Source organism: Salvelinus sp. IW2-2015, linkage group LG18 (genome assembly GCF_002910315.2).
Source record: "Salvelinus sp. IW2-2015 linkage group LG18, ASM291031v2, whole genome shotgun sequence".
NCBI classification, from domain to species: domain Eukaryota; kingdom Metazoa; phylum Chordata; class Actinopteri; order Salmoniformes; family Salmonidae; genus Salvelinus; species Salvelinus sp. IW2-2015.
Genome location: NC_036858.1, coordinates 37,532,279 through 37,553,119, shown reverse-complemented (window position 1 = coordinate 37,553,119; position 20,841 = coordinate 37,532,279). Strand labels below are relative to the sequence as shown.

At 44.0% G+C, this 20,841-nt stretch overlaps 1 protein-coding gene across 1 annotated transcript in view; it reads left to right on the top strand.

The window, feature by feature from the left end:
- The first annotated feature begins 7,782 nt into the window (after positions 1-7,782).
- The window catches only part of LOC111978692 (B-cell lymphoma/leukemia 11A-like), a 55,594-nt gene continuing 42,535 nt past the window's right edge, over positions 7,783-20,841 (top strand). Inside the window, exons 1-2 of the mRNA XM_024008905.2 lie at positions 7,783-8,184; positions 12,462-12,857. Coding sequence (XP_023864673.1) covers positions 8,130-8,184; positions 12,462-12,857 — 451 coding nt within the window. The 5' untranslated portion in view covers positions 7,783-8,129. The remainder of the gene's footprint in view (positions 8,185-12,461; positions 12,858-20,841) is intronic.

Sequence of the window (20,841 nt, the reverse complement as noted above, 5' to 3'; positions counted from 1 at the left end):
AGACTACGTGCACACGCGCCTGCACATCACCCAAACKGATATCATGGGTAGTGGGCGGGCGGCTGTGCCTATAGGACGGATATTAAGAATCYTGTCAGAAGGAATGCTATTTTTCGTCCGTGTTAATCATTTGAACAGCGCCGAGTTAAACTCTCTGGGAGTCCATTAGATCATTAAAATAGACTGGTGTAACACCCGCCGAGTCATTACTACACGTTTCCCCGTAAGAGACTTCCACTCACCCTAAACACAGTTTAATCAAATTAGATAGCGGGCCATGTCTTGGGGTTTCTTCTATTGATATCCATTAAAAATACATGATTTATCACTAAGTTCTCTGAGGTATGTCCCATTCATCTGTCTGAATGTAATAAACGCCACGCAGGCTATAAGAGGACAAACAGTTGGAATTAATTTACTTTGACAGGGWGAGACAATCCACAGTTCCACTGTATGGTGGCATGCTTAGCCTATTTTGAGGACAGATTGTCAATTAAAAAAAACGTGATTAATAGCATAATAATAATACTAATAATAATAGGCATAATAATAATAGTCCAATAATAATAATATGCATGGAAATATAAATAAGCCTAGATAAATAAATCACGATCATGTAATAGAGCAGACTAATACATTGCACCTGCATGATCAGCCCTTTTGTGTGTCGAGCTTCACATAGCAAAACCGAATGTCTTTATAGCTACAACGACAACATAGATAGGCCTAACACAACACAAATAGAGGGGAGGTTTTGTTTCACGAGAATGTGAGTTTTATCCGTTTGTCAAATAAGTATCAAAGATGGTTTTCATGTCTTTCAAAAACCGTAGCTTAACTATGTATTGGTCTGACCTTTCAGGTCTAGCGAAAAATAAATAAAAGAAAACTGAACAGTTTCGTAAATAAAACTGCGGATTATATGAGGATTTCCCTCCACATCAATACATTGACTTTCAATTCACTACTCGTTTTTTCAGGAATACAAATGACATTGACCTATATCCTGGCGCACTGCGTCAATTCAATTGTCATATATTCGGCAAAACATTGTAAACTGCAGGCCTAGCCTAGTCCAAACATGATGTTTTCCAACTAGGCCTAATTTTTAAAATAGTAGTTGAAACAGGTGATGCAACATGTAGGCCTAGACAGAGGTTCTCCATTTGAAGTTGCCGTGTTCGTTCTTCTGTTAACATTAGCCTGCTTAACCTTGTTTAGAAATAACCTTACTCCCATGATTATACATTCTATTTCAATCGATGTATTTGTTCCTGTAGATGGAGTAGACCTAGGCTAAAGAGGAGGAGTTGAGCATCAACATTGGAATTTCGATAGATCTCAATTTTTTCCCAGCGAAGAACTCTAACCCTACTCGGATATAGACCTACCAATGTTCAAAGTCTTCATAGTGCAAGTCTCCTACGGGGAGTAAACCAGGAAATTGCCTATGGTGTACAATATTGTAGTATGCTGCCAATTACAAGTGGGAGCTCTTGGACTGGACTGACCATGCATCTGTGATGTACTGATTGTTGACGCTAGAGGGCGTCTGAGTCCATGATTGTGGAAGTCATGCCAATGCCATGGCCACCTCAAAGCGAGTCAAAACTGAAAAATAGCATAGTCTGTATCTAGATAAGTTTCAAGGAGTGAATATATTATGCCTACCATGTGGGCTATCACTTACTTTTATGTTTGTGAATATATGAATACTGGTAGGCTTTGGCTTATTATTTATTAATTAGTACTTAGATGAACCTAAAAGTTGGTTATGATAAACGTGTGATTTTAAATTAGGCGTATGATAAACCCTTGAACATACAGCATTCCATGAAAAATTCTAATTATGAAAATACAACAAACAATAGGCTATTTAGTAGCCTATAAAGGAAACCTCGTGCGCTAAATTTTTAAAGAGACGGGGATTGCGATGTGGAGCCCACGTTTGAACATTTGTGTCCTGGGTATCATAAGTCAGAGTGCCAAGGGTGTGCGCTTCGCTCTTGGATAAACGTCCGTCATGGTATTTCAGTTCTACGCAACTAACATTATTGCACTGACATAGGAGGCAGGCCTCCGTTCAACAGATAAATAAATGGTTGATGTCCCACGTGGACCATCTCGGCCTCCCCATTTATCATCATAACAAGCGTTCAGTGTAAAATTAACAGCGACTTATTAACTACTACAGCCATAAACATGGTCATGCATTACGCCGAGATTGTCGCAGATTGCTGGGTGGTATCCGCAGCCCGTCCGAGGGAGATGGGCGTTTGTGGTATAGGAAACCTGTCCGTTTCCATTAACGCCCGAGTTATGTAATTCATTTGATGAGTTTTGCGCCTGTGTGTGGTGTGTGTGATGGTACGCACAGATGTTGCAAAACATGTTTTACACACAAACACACACACACACACACTGGGAGCGAGAAGGAGAGAATGGGAGCTCAGGGTGATAATTTGGCCTATAGCCGCATAATCCTTCAGATTTGATCTAATACCTGCCGAAGCCTGGGCGGCATGCGCGCCCATCTCTCGGTGTGATAATGCCACATTTTGAAATCTAGTCATTAATATTAATTGTAAGGCTGGGAATCATGCCTCGACCAGCAGAGCTTGATATTCTTCGGACAAGGTAAGGCTCGATTTAACAAGGATTTTGAGCTAATTCCCTGGTCTTCTCTCTGATATTTTAAGAGAAACTTCCATCCTCTTTGCTGGGAGAGGACAATGCTGAAAGAGAGAGAGCAAGAGAGAGACAGGAGGAAGGAGGGTTGGGGGGGGGGCTGCATTTTGGCTGAAATGTTCACTTTGAGGTAGCCCGGCCAGAATGCCCTCTCCTCTACATCTGACCGCGCGTGGAGCCCTGTGTGCGTAAAGACCCAAACACATTGAAGTGGGCTGTGAGTGTTTTCCTGACGCATCGCGCATGGGATTACTTTTTTGGGGCTCTTATCAAAGTGAAACAACTTCATTGTTAGTTGTTTTTTAGACATACAATTATTATTATCCTGGACTGAAAGCGAGTGAACTAACTCCAGTACAGAGCCAGACGTACCTTAGGTATTTTACTCTACATCACTTGTAGACCCATATTTTTGTTATTCTTGGTGATGCAGATAGAATGTAAAACAACCCCCAAACATCTATGCATAACCTATTTGTGTAGGCCTGCATGCACGTCTCACGATGTATTTTCTACAGATTTGACAAAATGTGCTTGTAGATATGCCCTCTGATGTCATGACTCCGACTTTTAAAGGCAAGGCTCCCGAGTGGCCCAGCGGTATAAGGCACTGCATCTCAGTGCTACAGGCGTCACTACAGACCCGGGTTCGATCCCGGGCTATATTACAACCTGCAGTGATCGGGAGTCCCGTAGGGCGGCGCACAATTGGCCCAGCGTCCTCCGGGATAGGGGAGGGTTTGACCGGGGTAGGCTGTCATTGTAAATAAGAATTTGTTGACTTGTTAGTTAAATAAAGGTTAAAAAATAAAATATCCTTCATAGGAGAAGCGGTTGGATAGTCCATGGGTAGAGTGAAGCATGAAGAGGCACAGAGAATGTGTTGTGTTTTTTGAGCACTGATTTATAGCGCGAACCTCTGGTCATTTGCATATATTGAAATGTGCCCGAGAGCCCAATCACTCAATTCTTCGGGTCTCCCGCACGTGGAGAGTAGGCTATGCATGCACATGATTTTGAGTTTTTTTTTAAACATATTATTCGTTTGCATTTGGTTAGGCTAAAATACAAAAAGGGAGTGTTCTGTATTTCTCTTGAAGATTAAAATAGATTGAGATTACTGGTCAATAGCCCATTATATATTATGAATTTAAACACAAGTCTACGAAAACTTATTGTAAATGAACATGGTAACCCTCCTCTCTCTGTCTCGCTCTCTGTCTCGCTCTCTCTCTCTCTCACACACACACACACACACACACACACACACGACACAACGAACAGCGCCACACAGGAACACACCAACACAGCACACAACACACACACACACACACACACAACGAGCGCACACACACACACGACAACACCACACAGCACAGCACACACACAGCACAGACCACACACGTGCACGTTGGTGCATGTGGCAGTGCGCAGTGCGGATCCAGTTGGCAGTTGTTGCTACATGGATATCTCTAATGCATTAACACCGCCTGACTGATTTATGACGGAATTGGGCACGGTATTTGCATATTGAGATTATCGCGGCCTGGGCTCCCTCCTGCACGAGTCGTAGCGCTCTTTGGCTTTGATCAATGTCCGCCTTGAGTGAGCAGGGTAGGGGTGGGGGGAGGGGGTTAGGGGGAGAAAAAAGGAAAAACATTCTTTGTGCAAACAGATGGAGTGGGGTGTAGGGAGAGGTCAAGGTTAGCGCTCTGTGRCTTAGAATATGGATGTCTAAAGCGAGGGCCCCACAAGAGCTTTCACGCATACCGACAGTAGCCTAGACTCCTCAACAGTTTACAAACGCGTTGTCCATGAAACACTATAATTACTTATACAGTAGGCCTATAAAGTGGCGTTAGTTTTTTTTAAATTGTGGCTGTTTCGGGGGGAATCGATATGAATCCAAATTGTTAACAACAACAACAAAAACATTAGCATGTTCATCTTTTCAACTTGTTTACATCTTTGTGATGCTGTTCTTCAACGCCATTGTGGGAAATGTCTCTACAAATCTGCATTTCAATCATTGGGATGCTATATGGTGGGCGGTCCACACTAAGATAAGAATCAATGTGAAGCCTATGAGTGTAGCATATCAGTGAATCCTACCAAGTTGAAGAGGCCGTGGTGGCCGGCTGTCACTATATAGTACCATAACAGGCTGCTTAATGAATGATCCCGATGATATTCACTGCCCTATTTTATATCGATGTGTATTCATTGAAAACAGTAGGATACACAATCGTAGTTAAGGCTATAAGTGAATTTCCTTGTAACATTGTTTATTTTAACCATTGCGCCATGCACGTAAAGCCTGATCTTAAATGCATGCCAGTGTCCTCAAATAATTACAGCGACATTCGAGGTAAGTCCATCAAGGGAATTAAAAGTGTGTCCCAGGTAAGTATTAAGTCCTATATACGCCAGTGTAGGGACACAAGCAACACGTCCACTTGATTTAGGTCAATGGTACATTGTGATTAGCCCACCTTTTGAATCAGGCAATCATGTCCCGCTATATGCAAGACTGAGACAAATGAAATTGAAAATATCAGCCATAAATTCACAGAATAAAAAATATCTTCATTTTTAAACCCCTTAGGATAAATGGCCAAGATTGGATTAGTTTAAATGGCAAACTATTGCATTAAGTATCCAACTGTTTAAAACGGTTATTTAGACATTAAACAATTCTCACTTTATAGCTGTTCCTTTTTTGATATTTACTTTCAATTACTATAGCCGAATGGCCGTTCCAGAACAAGTCTCAAAGATGCTGCATTGTGCGGAATTGGTCGAAAATAACTCCAAACAGACGATGAGAACTACATTTAGAGTAATCACTGGCGAATCTTTAAATTGGGGACCGTGGAAAACTGAGATTGTTCTAAAACAGTCACAGCTAATTCCTCTCATCTCTTCCGCGCTCTCAGCACTATATAGGGAACATCTGCAATGATCACTGGTCAATTATGTACAAATCAGAAAAGTGAAGAATTGGCATATTTACAAATAATTGTTACAATGGGTATTGCATGTTTWTAAGTCCTTATTGCTTGCGTAAAAACTTTAGAGAAAGTGAAATAAATGTGTGAAGGGTCCACCATTCTGGTGGTGATAGACGGTTTTTGTATTCCTTGCGTGTACACGAAAAAGACATTTCGACCAAGCAGCCTTGGGTCTGTATAAGGAACAACTCTAATGTGCTGTAATATTGTTATTGCCAAAGGCTATATAACAATTGAACGTAGGATTTGTATCTGCTGCGTCCATGCTGTCGTTCAACGGAATCAGGCAACGTCTGTAACCTCTTTTATCAGCGCCTGAACTTTGACGCCCCGTCATAACACAGCCTGTAAGCTTAGCCTTCAGTCCTCCCATATGCACCACAGCACACCAGGCACCAAGCCTCGTCCGCGCGCAACGAACAACTAGTCGCAACCTGTAAAATATTTCACTCACTGGTTATACATTTTTTTTCGTCGACGTTGAACGTAGCACCTCCACCACTCCGGGTCGTGTCTCTCTCTCTCTCTCGCTCTCTTTATATTTGGCTTTCTCTCCGTCCTATAATGCTCTGTGTCCCAGGTCCGTGTGTGCAGCACTTGCCTGGCGCGCGGTTCTTCACTCCTGTGCTTATGCTTCAGTCGCTGTCTAGTCACACTTCAGCTATAGCTCGCTATAGTCTGTTCCTCTCCTTTCCTCCACCCTCCCCGCGCACAGCCCCATCTTGTCATTGCATTTTTTATTTGCATGATGTCTTCTTACGGTGTCGTTATTTAGTCTGCACGGGCGGTGTTTAGCTCGTTTTATATTACCAAACCCCCATTATGTGAGTATTTACACCCCCTCCCCCAACCACCGGTCCAACCTGAAACACATCTGAAACTTATTAGCCTATAAAGGCGCTTATGGGCATACTCCCACGTTCTGTTCGTCAAGGAGTTTGGATTGCACAGAAAGCATATAGTCTCGAAGTTGTACCCTATAGTGCCCGCTAACCTTGCCCACTGAACCCAAAACCCAACTATGTATTCATACATCGGTTTAGAACGGATTGGACACCTCTCTTGTTTCCACGACTTACAAGATTTTTGGTCCCGGGATGGTTCTCTATACCTGCGCGCGCGCTTAAGGTTCAACCCCTGTGCTCTCTTTCCAGAACCTGTATGTCCTGTTCATGAAACTCGATATTTACGCGCTCCGTTTCGTTCGTTTCAATGGCGCTTTTGCCGCTTTCTCCTTTGTGCTATTCTACAATCACAGACACATCAACCACACACACACCACACACCACCACACACACCCCACACACACACACACACAACACACACACACACGACACACGCGCAACACACACACACACACACACATATATAAACACACACAGTGTGACTAGAAATGTTTCTCTTTTCTACTACCATGGCTAATGTTTACATACTGGTTTACTCATCCTCATATGTATATCTTTATTCTATGCTACTGTTTTTAGTCATGCCCACTCCGATCTAATATTTTATATTTTCTTATTCCATTATTTTACTTTTAGATTCGTGTGTATTGGTTGTGAATTGTTTTTATAATACTGCACTCTGTTAGATACTACTGAACTGTTTAGATCTACTGCCACTGTTGATCTCACTGCACTCGATTAGATACTACTGCACTGTTGGGGCTAGGAACAACGCATTTCGCTACCCCACATAACCTCTGCTAAATATGTGTATGTGACCAATACATTTGATTTGATGGCTCCCAAATGTCCACCATGCGACTTCATCTGTTAAACGTCTCTCCGGTGTTTCTCTCTCTCGTCTTCGCTCTCTTTTCCTCTTTTCCCTCCCCGCATCGCAGCATATGTCCGGCCCCGCTCGAGCTCCTGTCATCTGGCTTTTCTTTGCTGTCCCCCGCCCCCCCCCCACCCCCGCGCCTCTCACACACAGTGCACTTGCTTTCATTAGACATCCTCTCTTCTCTCCCTTGCGATCACACACCTACATCCACCCAAATGCCGCTGTGTCGGCCCTTGGGATCTTTCTGTCCATTGGCTTCCCCGGGTCTATCTTTCATGTCCAGCCCCTAATGAGTGTCCATTGGTTTTGTTATTTCCCTTCCCTCCTCCCACTTTGCCGCTTCGCCCTGCCCATGTTTTGTATGTCTGTGTCCATCCATCTCCTGACGTTCAAGTTCGCAGAAACGTCACGTCCGCACTTGAACTTGCAGCTCAGGGGGGCTTTTGCCATTTTCCATCTCTCTCTCGCTCTATTTTCAAAAAAGCCATGACGGCGATCCCACTATACATCTTCCCTGCGCCATCGTTGTATTATTTCTAATTTATTTTGGATATCAAAGGCATTGATGAAGATATTTTKTCTGGAGTCTCCCTTCTAACCCGGCTCTCCCGATGTGAACCGAGCTGAACGCCGCRACCAGCCACCATGTCTCGCCGCAAGCAAGGCAAACCCCAGCACTTAAGCAAAAGGGATTTTTCGCGTAAGTACACCTACATTGTCATTTCTACTTTTACCACGCTCCTTTCTACCCAGCCCAATACCGGTTCCATTCAGAAAAGCGGAAAATGGGTTACCAGGAGCGTGATTCTCATGGGCACTTTGGACACTGGACAGCACGGACCCGCAGTCAAGTGGACTTCACCGTGAAAGTCTGGCGATAATCTACCTGGGTAAAATACCTATGCGCGCAAAGCATATCCCACCCAAAGCTGAAAGAGAAAAGTTTGATCCAGCATTCATCCCTGAGAAAAATCGGAGAAGTTTGCAGCGAGAATGGAATTACATTCATACGCACTGCACTGGCTTTGGTGCCCCGGTTGCCTCAGCCACTAAAGTGCATAGGCTACGTTAAGGTACGCGGAGCCTATGAGTTTAGCCTTTTCTTTACGCGGAGTTATGTAGAATATCGCACGGAATTTCCGGTATCGGTGCCTGTCTTGGATCGTGGCAGGTTTCCCCCCTCTCGTGCTATTTTTGGAAGGTTTTCAAAAAACTAGAAGTGGATTTTGATTGGGAAAAATCTCGTGTCCGGCTGTTTACAGGCACCGCGTGCATGCGCGTGTAGCTCATCTGCCAACAGAGTCGAAATAGATGTCAATAACGGCCTATTTGTACCCTGCTTGTCCAAATATCCGTATCAAGTGGATTGTAGTGTTTAGCCTACATTGATTCTGTAAGGTGTTCTGGTATAGTGGCAGGAATTATAGGCTATGCTTCTCAAGTAGCCTAGTAAAATTGGGTGCTTTTGTAAAGAGCAACAGGAGCCACGCTTTTTATATTTTATATTTTTCTTCCTACTTTTTACAAACCCATATTTGGAGCCATTTGTTTTAGTTTATCATGCAGTTCATAACCCGAAGGTAAGGCAATACTAGAATAACCCTGTCATGTTATTTAGAAGGTAATAACAATGTAACGAACATTTTTAATAATTACACTTTTTTAAGTTGAACTATTGTTATGGAAAACTCCATTACGCGCACATGTATTTTGATATGGAGCCGTTGTTCGTTGATTTCGTTTGAAAACATTACCACCATGTTTCGAGTGTTTACAAGCAGCAGGCAGCTATATGCGTTTGTAACTAGAAGAATGACCAAGGTAGCCAGCCCAATGCCCGATGTTGCTACACGGTGTATGCGCCTTGCAACCCTTCCTTCAGTAGCACTCGAATGGTGTTATATGCGATAACATGCCCTACACAGATCCACGTTGTTGTAACGTTGTGTTGTATCGTGCGGCATTACTAGGTTTCCGCATTTAGTCGAGTGGCCACATAGCCATATATCTGGGTCTCAATGCAGCCAGGGGGCATACAGACCAGCTGCATCGCCAGACTTTTGTTCCTGTCGGAATTTCGTCGCTAGGAGGCAGACGACGATCAGAAACTGGATGTTGAACTTGAACCTGATCAATTTCACCGCCATCTCAATCTACATATTTGATGATATGTTTAGAATACAGGGAAACATATAAGGTATACGGCGCGTTCCCCCCCTTGTCCTATTTACTCTCCAGTTTCGAATCCATCGTTTTTTTCCTACAGGGGTATAGAAGTTAAACAAATGTCATTACAAATGTCAACATTCTGCAGGCCTATATCTTGTTAAATCTAAAGGCACAAATCTCTGTAGATTCAGACCTATTTTCTATTCCATTGGAAATGGTAGAGGGTATCCTATTTTACAATGAAAATACATGTATTTAAGGTGAAATGAATATAGACACTTGTTCATGTGAAAAGTAGTCCGACTTATATGACGGATCTAAATGAAGGTTAGAATTTTTGCTTTTTGAGCAAATATTTAGTAATAGGACGAAAAGGCCTATGCCCAAATGATATATTTGTCCATATTTCCTTCATATAAGGAAGGCGACCAGTAATGTTAATGGTAAACTAATCAAACCCCTTGAAATGTAATGGCATTTACAGAAGTAGGAGAAGAGATATGCTACTAATGTTTACCACCTTTTATTCTTATGGGCTGTGCGTCCAACAACACACCGCGGGTTTTTCTGATTGAGCAGAAATTACAGTTGTTTTAATATCACGCAGAATGAAATTCGCGTCAAACGCATTAATTCATTTATTTGCATATGGCCTGTTAGAAAACAATTGTTCCACAACAGTTTTCATCTTCTTTTTATTGATTTGCCACGCAACATTGAATTAGTGACGAATCATGTTTATCCCACACATTTAATAGGAATACAATATAAATCGTGTTGCTGCTATAAATAGCGTTGCTGCTCTGATGCAGACTACGCTTCTGCTAATCTGATATTGATAGCATCACATTTAGTTTAGGGGGGGGGGGGAATGTAGTGTGGAAGTGCTATTATGCGTAATATGTAAATGTTCAAAAATATATGTCCAGCCTCTGTTTCTCTTCTCTTTCAATGTCATTAAAAACAGTTCAATGTAGTCGTCTAGATATGGTGCTAAGTACGTGCTCATGAAACAAAAACAAATATGCAATCAAATGATATCATCATGAAAATAGGTGTTAGACTTTGGGATTACATTTGTTGTTTATCCATTTGTTTTAATGAAAACCAACAATGCATTATGCAACTCTAAAATCTACTCTCAGTTCAAGTTTAAGGTGAGGGCTTAGTCTGCTTTCATTTGATTTTTATCCAGTGAATTTAATGCCCAGGTTTGTTGTATAACCCTGGCCGTTCTGGTGGTTGACCTGGCGTTAAATTAAAGGTAGTATCCGGCCGCCAGAATGTATCACATGTTATCTCTATGTCCCAGTTCGCTCGCAGATGTCATGTAGGATTGCTCGTTCAAATCATATTTTTTCTCGCGCGCTGGGAGCTACTCTACATTCCCCCCTCTCTCTCTCTCTTTCTTACTCTCTCTCTCTTTCTTTCTTTCTTTCTCTCTCTCTCTCTCTCTCTCCCTCTCTCTCTCTTCCTCTCTCCCTCTTTTGCGCTCTCTCTTTCTCTCTCTCTCTCACACACTATTTCCCTCTATCTATTCTCTATCTGTCTCTAGGTTGGGCGGAAAAACATTTAACCTCAGTTCACAGGATGCTATCTCTTATATCAAACATTCCTACCAATCATCAGCCACTACAAATTAAAATCTATTTTTTGATTCTCAGTGGTTTTAGGTTAATTAAAATGTGAAATTGGCAGCTTAGTAAAGAAGGTCAAGATGCTTACCCATTAAGAAGCTAAAGGAGAGCTACTCTCACCTTAGAGCGAAAGATTTCAAACACCATGAGCCGCTCAATAGTAGGCTACTGAGACTTCTGTTTAACCTCCCTCTGTGGTAAAATATCTCATTCACACAGCCCGTCGTCCGTGTACAACAAGACTGACACTCCCGGTGTGACAAAATCAACTTTAAAACGAGTCAAGCGTTAACCCCGGGTTCCATGGCGAGGAATGTACTTGAACGGTTCCTTTTGGCCGATTCCCGGTCTGTTAAAGTGGTTATCTAGAAACTGTAAGTCACACACATGTAAAGAGTCCAGGATAGTTTTTTTTTATTTCGACACACTGAGCCTGCTTGTCTTTTCTGCACATATGTCAGACACATTTGTAATTTTCCACATAATGAATTGAAAGTCCTATGAAATATTATTCTTCATCACCCAAGAATAGCCAATTCTTTGGAATATGAAAAACACATTTTAGAAAAATATATTAGAATAACTTTTTCTTTTTTCCCTTTAGTATGTCGAGTTATCCAACTGTCTCTTGTCTGCCGAGCTTCTGATTTCTACAGATCTATAAAACAGTCCTTAAATGATCCCATTTATTATCCATCAGACTAAGGCTTCATTTCTCACAGCTCTATGTTTCTACAATCGCAAAGAACATTTCTTATCCATTATAACTCCCAGCTTTAATTACATGCCTTTCTCGGTTGTTGTCGCGTTCATTTCAATGGATGTAGAAGTGGTGAGCGTGTGAAGTTGAAAGACTTATGAGTGTGAAGTGGAGCTGTCTGTCTAATGCCAGTCTCACAGAGAGTTAGTCACCATTCTTGCTCTGCAACACCGCCCAGACATGACTTCTACTGCTACTACTACTACTACTACTACTGGGGGTGTAGTCTGACGACTACTACTAGTCTAGGCAGAATGGTGAGAGAGAAAAAGCCAAAGCATGTGACCATTGTTTTGCACAGTTATTGATACTGCTCAATGGAATACACCACCTCTGATTTCTCGTCTGTTTCTCTCATTCTCTCTCTCTCTCCCTCCCTCCCGCTGTCTCTCACTCGTTCCCGGGTTACAGCCGAACCCCTGTCTGCCGTCGCCTCGGAGGAGCACTCGTCGGAACGCTGCTCGGAACGCTCAGACCGTTCGGAGAATGGCACGGGCACACGACGGATTGCCGTGGCGACAGAGCAGGATCTCTTGACCTGTGGGCAGTGCCAGGCCACCTTCCCCCTGGGGGACATCCTGCTCTTCATCGAGCACAAGAGGAAGAGATGCCACGGACCCCCCTGTCTGGCCAGGGGCCTGGACAAGCCCCCGTCGCCTACGCCCGGCCTGGCTCTCACCCCTTCGCCCTTCCCGGCCTCTCTCCGCAGGCGCCCTGTGGAGGTGGGCGTCCAAGCCACACCGGGGGGCGATGACGACCGCCTCTTGTTGCCCAGAGGGATCTGCCCCAAGCAGGAACACATCCCAGGTAACCACCATTCCCCACACCAAGTTGTCTTTCACCAAACAATAGGAGTTGTGTTTCAAATTCAAATGCAGTATCTTTATTGGCGTGGGGGAACGCGGGTAAGCGTGTGTGCACCGTAAAGGTAGGCGTCTATGGGGGTGCGTTTCAGTTTTGAAGTGTCACAAATGGCAATTATATGCAGGGACATGGGAATGTGTATGTCCCTTGTGGGTGTGTTTATGTTGAGGGTTTGGGGGGGTAGGGGTTGTATTAAAGCGTTGATGCACTTCAGAATGTGTCGTGCAGTGTAGTACGTGTGGGCGTAGACCGGGTACAGCAGAGGTCACATATTGGGCACACATGTTCCCTTTCCCTGTAGGATGTGTAGTCCTAAGAGACCCAGGGAGAAAACCACTGCCGTGATTGCGTCAGCTGTCGTTCCTCGTTTAAGTGATACATCTGATTGGCCAGGACTGATAGGCTAGGGGCGGGGTCTATTCTGCCTAACCACAACTGTAAAATGTCACAGGGAAGCCCAAGAGAATAGGAATCATCTTACGATTTGATTTATGGATCGTTAGCTCATCCGTGTCTCAGATCGCCTGGTTCTCACTGGCTGGTGTTCTTAATTAGAGACACTTATATATGACAGTGCTGCTGATCTCTAGCTCTGTGTGTGTACGTGTTTGTGTCTGTGTCAGCCTGTGGAGGGGAAACGGTTAACTTGGCACTGCAGTTGTCCTCAGATCCATTGAGTTGACAGGGAGAGGATAGGGGGAAGGTTGGTTTTCCACAGTAATCAAATATAGCCCAATGGCAAAGTGACACTGGTAACCTTGAGTTAGTGGCCATTTTGCGATGTCCTAAAAAAGCAGGGCACAGGGTGGGTGCGCTGGCTAGTACTGCAGTGTACTCAACCCACCCACCGTGCAGGGAAACAAAGGTTTGGGGCATCGGTCAGTGTGTGTGTGCTTCGGCGGGAGGGGTTTAAAGAGTTTATTTGTGTAATTACACAGTTCTGCAGTGTGTATATACCTGTAGGAGGGCGTACACAGATGCTGTGATGTGTGTGTTTTTGTCTCTCTCTCTTTCTGTGTCTGTGTGTGTGTGTCCACGGTTTCTTTGGGATATGTCTTCATGCCTTTTCAGGGTGTGTGTTCCCAGTTTCCAAATGTAGGCTACAGTTTTACGGTGTGTTTCACTCCATGTGTGTGTGGGTATGTGTCCTTTTGTGGCTGGAGAATGTGCAGTATGTGTGCCCTCTCGCATGCATGGTGTGTGTCCGGGTCGAGAAAGACTGCTGTGGCTCTCTCAAAGTGGTCTCTTCCTTACCACGTCTTAAACTGGTAAACAGAGACATGCTTACTCTCGCTCTCTCTCTTAGTGCTCCCTTTACCCTATCACTCTATTTTTCCCTTCTCATCTCTCTAACTCTCTCTTATTCTCTGTACCATTTCTTTTCCACCTCTCTCTCTCTCTCTGACTCTCTCTCTCTCTCTCTGACTCTGTCTCTCTCTGTCTCTCTCTGTCTGTCTCTCTCTGTCTCTCTCTCTCTCTCTCTCTCTCTCTCTCTCTCTGTCTCTCTCTCTCTCTGTCTCTCTCTCTCTGTCTCTCTGTCTCTCTGTCTCTCGCTCTGTCTCTCGCTCTCTCTCTCCCTCCCTCTTTCTTTCTTTTTCACTCTCTCCGTATCTGTGCAGTATAACAGAGGGAAGCGAAGTGTACATTCGGTTATTTTGCCTGGCAGAGGGAGAGTCGTTTATTTTTTTCTCATATGTGTGTGTGTGTGTGTGTGTGTATTCTAGTAATTGCCGTTGTTTAGAAATGCAGGGTAGTGACTGTGTTTCTCTTTTATGCCACCTCTTGCCATCTGGCTACTCTCTGATTGCCTCTAGAGATCCTAGTTTCAGGAAATGGATCTGGCCTAGATCATCCTCATCAAAAATCATTTAGATCTGACCTTTGATCCTTTCATTTTGGATCTGTGATTGGCTGCTTGATTTTTGGTATAGACTCCAGAAAGGCCTGTGTCTGTTTTAAGTTGATGGAGAGATGTTGTGTAACGTGAACCTTACTGTGTCTGTGTGTGATGTGTGTGCTGTGTGTGTGTGCTGTGTGTCAGTTTTACCTGGTTCGCTAGCTCATTGTCTTTACAAGCTTCAGTTCATTCTTAATGGATCGGCAACTTTAACCAGGGTTGTGTCTCGTCTCGTGTGTGTTTGTGGTTGCGAGTGTGCGTGTCAGCTTAGCCTTTTTGTTTTTAAAGATGTCGCTGCAATTTCAGCACAAATTTTCCTAGCCATTTAGGCACGCTGACTATGACACACACACGCACACATGCACACACACACAGATGCTCACACACGGTCTCAGCCAGCAGCTAAACTGGGTTATTAGACTTATTTACATCACAATGTAACAGGCGAGACACGTCTGGTTTGGTCAATGGCATTACGCGTGAATGTTATGTTTTAGAAACATTTGGTGGAACGATACATTTTTTTGTTACAATTTTTTAAATTGTTACCATTATTATATTAATCAATTGCTATTCAAATTTTCAATAGTCATTTTGGTTGTTCTTTGTTAGTTGTTTTTGCACTGTTGCTCGGACGTTAATATTTATCACTGTTTATTATTGCATTGGTAGGTGTGGTAGTTGGGAAGTTTGTTATTGGTATGTACCGTATTAAGAAAATATGGAGCGTTTCTCTCGTGGTGTAATACCATTAGTTACTCATCAAACAGCTCTGTTTGAAGAGACAAAAGGCAGTACCTGTGGAGGAGTGTGTGTTCCGTGTGGATTGTTGTCCCCGATGAGCCTTGCGCCCCGGCATGACGTGTGTGTGTGGCACTCTAAGGCCATTTTTAATACGGCCACACGAGGTTGAGATCTTGGACTCTCTTTAGTCTATTAATCCTAAACTGGGATTAGAAATGGGATTCAAAATTCCTGAATGCCATCTCATCCTCAAACTGAAGTTGTAYTCAATTGTGCTGTATCTGTGTGTACTAACACGGCACTAACAACACTGATTGTGCCATGTATAATGTCATGGTAATAAAGCATGAATGATTGTGCAACACTGAAATAAATCATTCTTCATCACAATTTGGCGTACAAAGCACATGAGCCCCGGTATTACAAAGACAACACAGTCCCCATGGCTTTCTCCGGCTCTATATATTCCTATGTAAATTATATGATGTAAACTGTATGGTCTGATTTTGAAATTCTCTGCATATTATTGCGTTGTTGACCAGAAACCGTGGATAGATGGCAGCATTCGCGCAAAACTGAAAGTGCGAAACATTTAACCATGGCAATGTGACGGGGAATATGGTTGAATAAAAACAGTGTAGTTATTACCTACGTAAGGCAATCAAACAGGCAAAACTTCACTACAGAGACAAAGTGGAGTCGCAATTCAACGGCTCAGACACGTGACGTATGTGGCAGGGTCTACAGACAATCACGGACTACAAAAGGGAAAAGCAGCCATGTCCGGACAAGCTAAACACCTTCTTCGCCCGCTTTGAGGATAACACAGTGCCACCGACGCGGCCCGCTACCAAGGACTGTGGGCTCTCTTTCTCCGTGGCCGACGTGAGCGAGACATTTAAATGTGTTAACCCTCGCAAGGCTGCCGGCCCAGACGATACCCCTAGCCGCATCTTCAGAGCATGCGCAGACCAGCTGGCTGGTGTGTTTACGAACATATTCAATCTCTCCCTATCCCAGTCTGATGTCCCCATTTGCTTCAAGATGTCCACCATTGTTCCTGTACCCAATAAAGCAAAGGTAACTGAACCATTGCACTAACTAAGTGCTTTGAGAGGCTATTTAAGGATCATATCACCTCAACCTTATCTGACACCCTAGACCCACTTCCATTTGCTTACCGCCCCAATAGATACACAGACGATGCAATCGCCATTGCACTGCACACTGCCCTATCCCATCTGGACAAGAATAATACCTATTCAAGAATGCTGTTAATTGACTATAGCTCAATCATCAGCACCATAGTACCCTCCAAGCTCATCATTAAGCTTGAGGCCCTGGGTCTGAACCCAGCCTTGTGCAACTGGGTCCTGGACTTCCTGACGGGCCGCCCCCAAGTGGTGAAGGTAGGAAACAACACCTCCACTTCGCAGATTCTCAACACAGGGGCCCCACAAGGGTGCATGCTCAGCCCCCTCCTGTACTCCCTGTTCACCCATGACTGCGTGGCCACACACGCCTCCAACTCATTCATCAAGTTTGCAGACGACACAATAGTAGTAGGTCTGATTACCAACAATGACAAGACAGCCTACAGGGAGGTGAGGGCCCTGGGAGAGTAGTGCCAGGAAAATAACCTCTCACTCAACGTCAACAAAACAGAGGAGATGATCGTGGACTTCAGGAAACAGCAGAGGGAGCACCCAACTATCCACATCGACGGGTCCGCATTGGAGAAGGTGGAAAGCTTCAGGTTCCTTGGCGTACACATCACTGACAAACTGAAATGGTCCACCCACACAGACAGTGTGGTGAAGAAGGCACCACAGTGCCTCTTCAATGTCAAGAGACTGAAGAAATTTGTCTTGGCCCCAAAAACACTCACAAACCTTTACAGATGTACACTTGACTACATCCTGTGGGGCTGTATGATCTTCAAGGACATCAACTACCCGAGCCACTGCCTGTTCACCCCGCTATCATCCAGAAGGCAATGTCAGCACAGGTGCATCAAAGTTGGGACCGAGAGACTGAAAAACAGTTTCTATCTCCAGGCCATCAGACTGTTAAATAGCCATCACTAGCTGGTTTCTACCCGGTAACGCAACCCTGCACTTTAGAGGCTGCTGCACTATGTACATAGACTTGGAATCACTTGCCACTTTAATAATGGAACACTATTCACTTTAATAATGATTAAATCATGTTTACATACTGCTTTACTCGTCTTGTACTGTATGTATATACTGTGTTCTATTCTACAGTATTTTAGTCAATGCCACTCTCAATCTGATATTTATATATTTCTTAATTCCATTCTTATTTTTTTTTATTTGTGTGTATTGTTGTGTATTGTTACATATTACTGCACTGTTGGAGCTAGGAACACAAGCACRTCGCTACACCCGCAATAACATCAGCTAAATATGTGAATGTGACCAATAACATTTGATTTAATTTGATTTTGATGCTACGGCTAAGCTAAAGCTAGGCTAGCACGGCTACCCATTCACAGCCCACCTCAATGCACATAAGTGGTTTTTAAATGCCCCTTTATTTTCTGGCTTAATTTCAGAGTCTCTCTCACCCTCTCATGACATTTTTTTCTGTCTGTGTTTCCCTTTTTTATTCCATTTGACCCTTTCTCTCCCTTGTGCTTCTCCTACTTCTCCTGGCTTTCATCCTCTTCCTCTCTCTCTCTCTCTCTCTCGCTCTCTCTCTCTCTCTCTCTCTCTCTCTCTCTCTCTCTCTCTCTCTTCTCTCTCTCTCTCTCTCTCTCTCTCTCTCTCTCTCTCTCTCTCTCTTCTCTCTCTTCTTCTCTCTCCTCTCTCTCTCTCTCTCTCTCTATATAATATATATATATATATTTGCTTTAGTGTTAACAGCCAATGCAAATCTGGGGCACCCAATTGATATTGAATCAATTACAGTGTGTGTGTATGTATGTATGTGTGTATGTATGTGTGTGCATCATATGTGAATATGCGTGTGTGTCTGTGCAGTCCGGGTGCCGCCTGGCACACGAGCCAGCTGCAGTCTCCGGTGCCAAAACGCCGTGCTCTGTGCGTGTGAGAACAAAGCATCAGAATCACCCCTCCATTGTTGCCGTCTCATCTATCTCTGTCTAAATCCCCCACCACTTCATACACCACTGTCTGTCACGACACCAGGGATCATCAAAGAGTCATTTGGTTTTGCTGGGAGGGTGTGTGGAAACATGCTCTCATGCTGAATTAGCAGACGCATTGCTCAGCTTGTCTTTCCTAGGCCAGTCTGTTAGCGTTTGTGTGGGAGGTCATTTATTATACGATATTATGAAGCAGTTCTTTGTAGCGTTGAGAGATGATCGGCCAAAATGTCTATCTATACACTGTGGCTGGAGATACACACTGAACTTACCAGGACAGAATCAAAACGCTTTCTGTCTTTTCATTCCATGAGAACAAAAGGTTAAAGGACCCTGGATTGAATGACTTGTTTTGCCCTCCTTATGTCGATGGCATGGCAATGATGTGCGTGTTGTTCTCTGATTTCACGACACATTTTAGACACACACATTGATTTAGAGTTTGTCCTTTGCCCTATTTGGCACATGCAAACCATTGCCCCCTATTTGGTTTGGATTGAGTTCAATTACATCAGGTAGTGGGATATGGACTGATGCCTCTATGATCAGGCTGATCAGGTTGATATGATAGCATTAACATAATCGATACTGTGACCTATGTCATTAGCAGTTGCTTTTATTTTGGCAGCTGTCAACTCTGACACTCTATCGGTAGAATATTGTTTATGGATTACGTTCGCTGTTTTTTTCATCAGAGATTGATTCATCAACAGGAAGCTACTGTTTTTTGTAGCACTGCAGTGTGTGTGTGTGTGTGTGTGTGTGTGTGTGTGTGTGTGTGTGTGTGTGTGTGTCCAGCCCATTATGGAGTGGTCCTAGCCTAGTTCTATAATGATGTCAGAAGTCGTGTAAAGCTTGTCCATAAAACTGTTTATTCGCTACAAAGCTTATTTATATATCCCAGTGGATTACACACTGTTGTTTTATAAACAAAGTCGAACCAAGCAAAAGAGCCCGGCTCAATTCAGTATATTTGTATAAGCATGAGTTTGTGTATACACTCTCTGTGTGTGAGCTGGACATGTGTGTATTACTGTAGCTGTGTATGCTGGTCCATAGTACTCTACCAGTGTGTGGTGTGTGTGGTGTCTGTGTGCGAGAGCCACATTGGGGCACGGGTGAACATAAAAGGGTGTGTGAGTTGGCAGTGTAGCCGCAGGACATCCCCTGGCAGACCGTGCCAGGGCAGATTTGGCACTGACCGGGCAGTGTGTGTGTGTGTGCTTGTGTGGAGGGGCTGGCTCCTCATTGGGGTTTCATGTTCATCATTTGGCTTCATTACCACAGTAGAACAGCATTGTGCCGCAGGGGGACACACGCCCGCCCGCACGCCCGCACGCACGCAAGCGTCATTCCTGTCAGATGTCCGTGGCGTGATGACTGTTCTGCTTCTATCGTTAACAAGACAGAGGAAGGACAAGGTATAGTCTCACCAGGATCATTTCTTCTCCTGTCAACATGAGGGCAGTGCCCTCTCACCCATCACCCCTGGCAAGACCATCTGTCATAACTGCTGGCCTATCCCTGACAATCGCTTAATGGCACTATTTTTAAGAACTGCAGAAAGCCCCAAACACACACAGGAGAATATCCAGCTGATTGTACACTCCGTTACATAACAAAGCCTCTTTCACATTTAACTTGTGCTGGTGTATTGTTCCTAGGATTACTATCGGGTTATTCCTATCACCTTTTGGTTTAAACGGGTTTATTATAGTATGAATGTATACTGCACTCTAGTGTGTGCTGGGTCTTTATTGGAGTCTCATAAACTGTGTGTGTGTGTGTGTCTATAGAAATGATAATATTTCCAGTGTTTGTCTGTCATGCCACTACATATTTCATGCCCCCCCCCCAAAACAATTCACTCATACGAAAATACACAACACAAATCTATATTTGTTAAGTAGAGCAGAGCGAAGGGGCACAAAGAGGGAGAGAGTGGTTGTCTGACCCATGGAAGCCCCCCCCCCCCCCCCCCCATGCAGCCCCAATTCTGCCCCTACAGTGAGGCAATGAAAGGGGCCTCTACAGGCACCTGGGTAGGCACAGCAGGCAGACTGATAGAAGGGCTTTGGGCAAGGAGTGCCCAAAGTCCACCCCTTCCACATGCACACACTTGCGCGACAGCACCACTCCAAACACCGTTACACAAT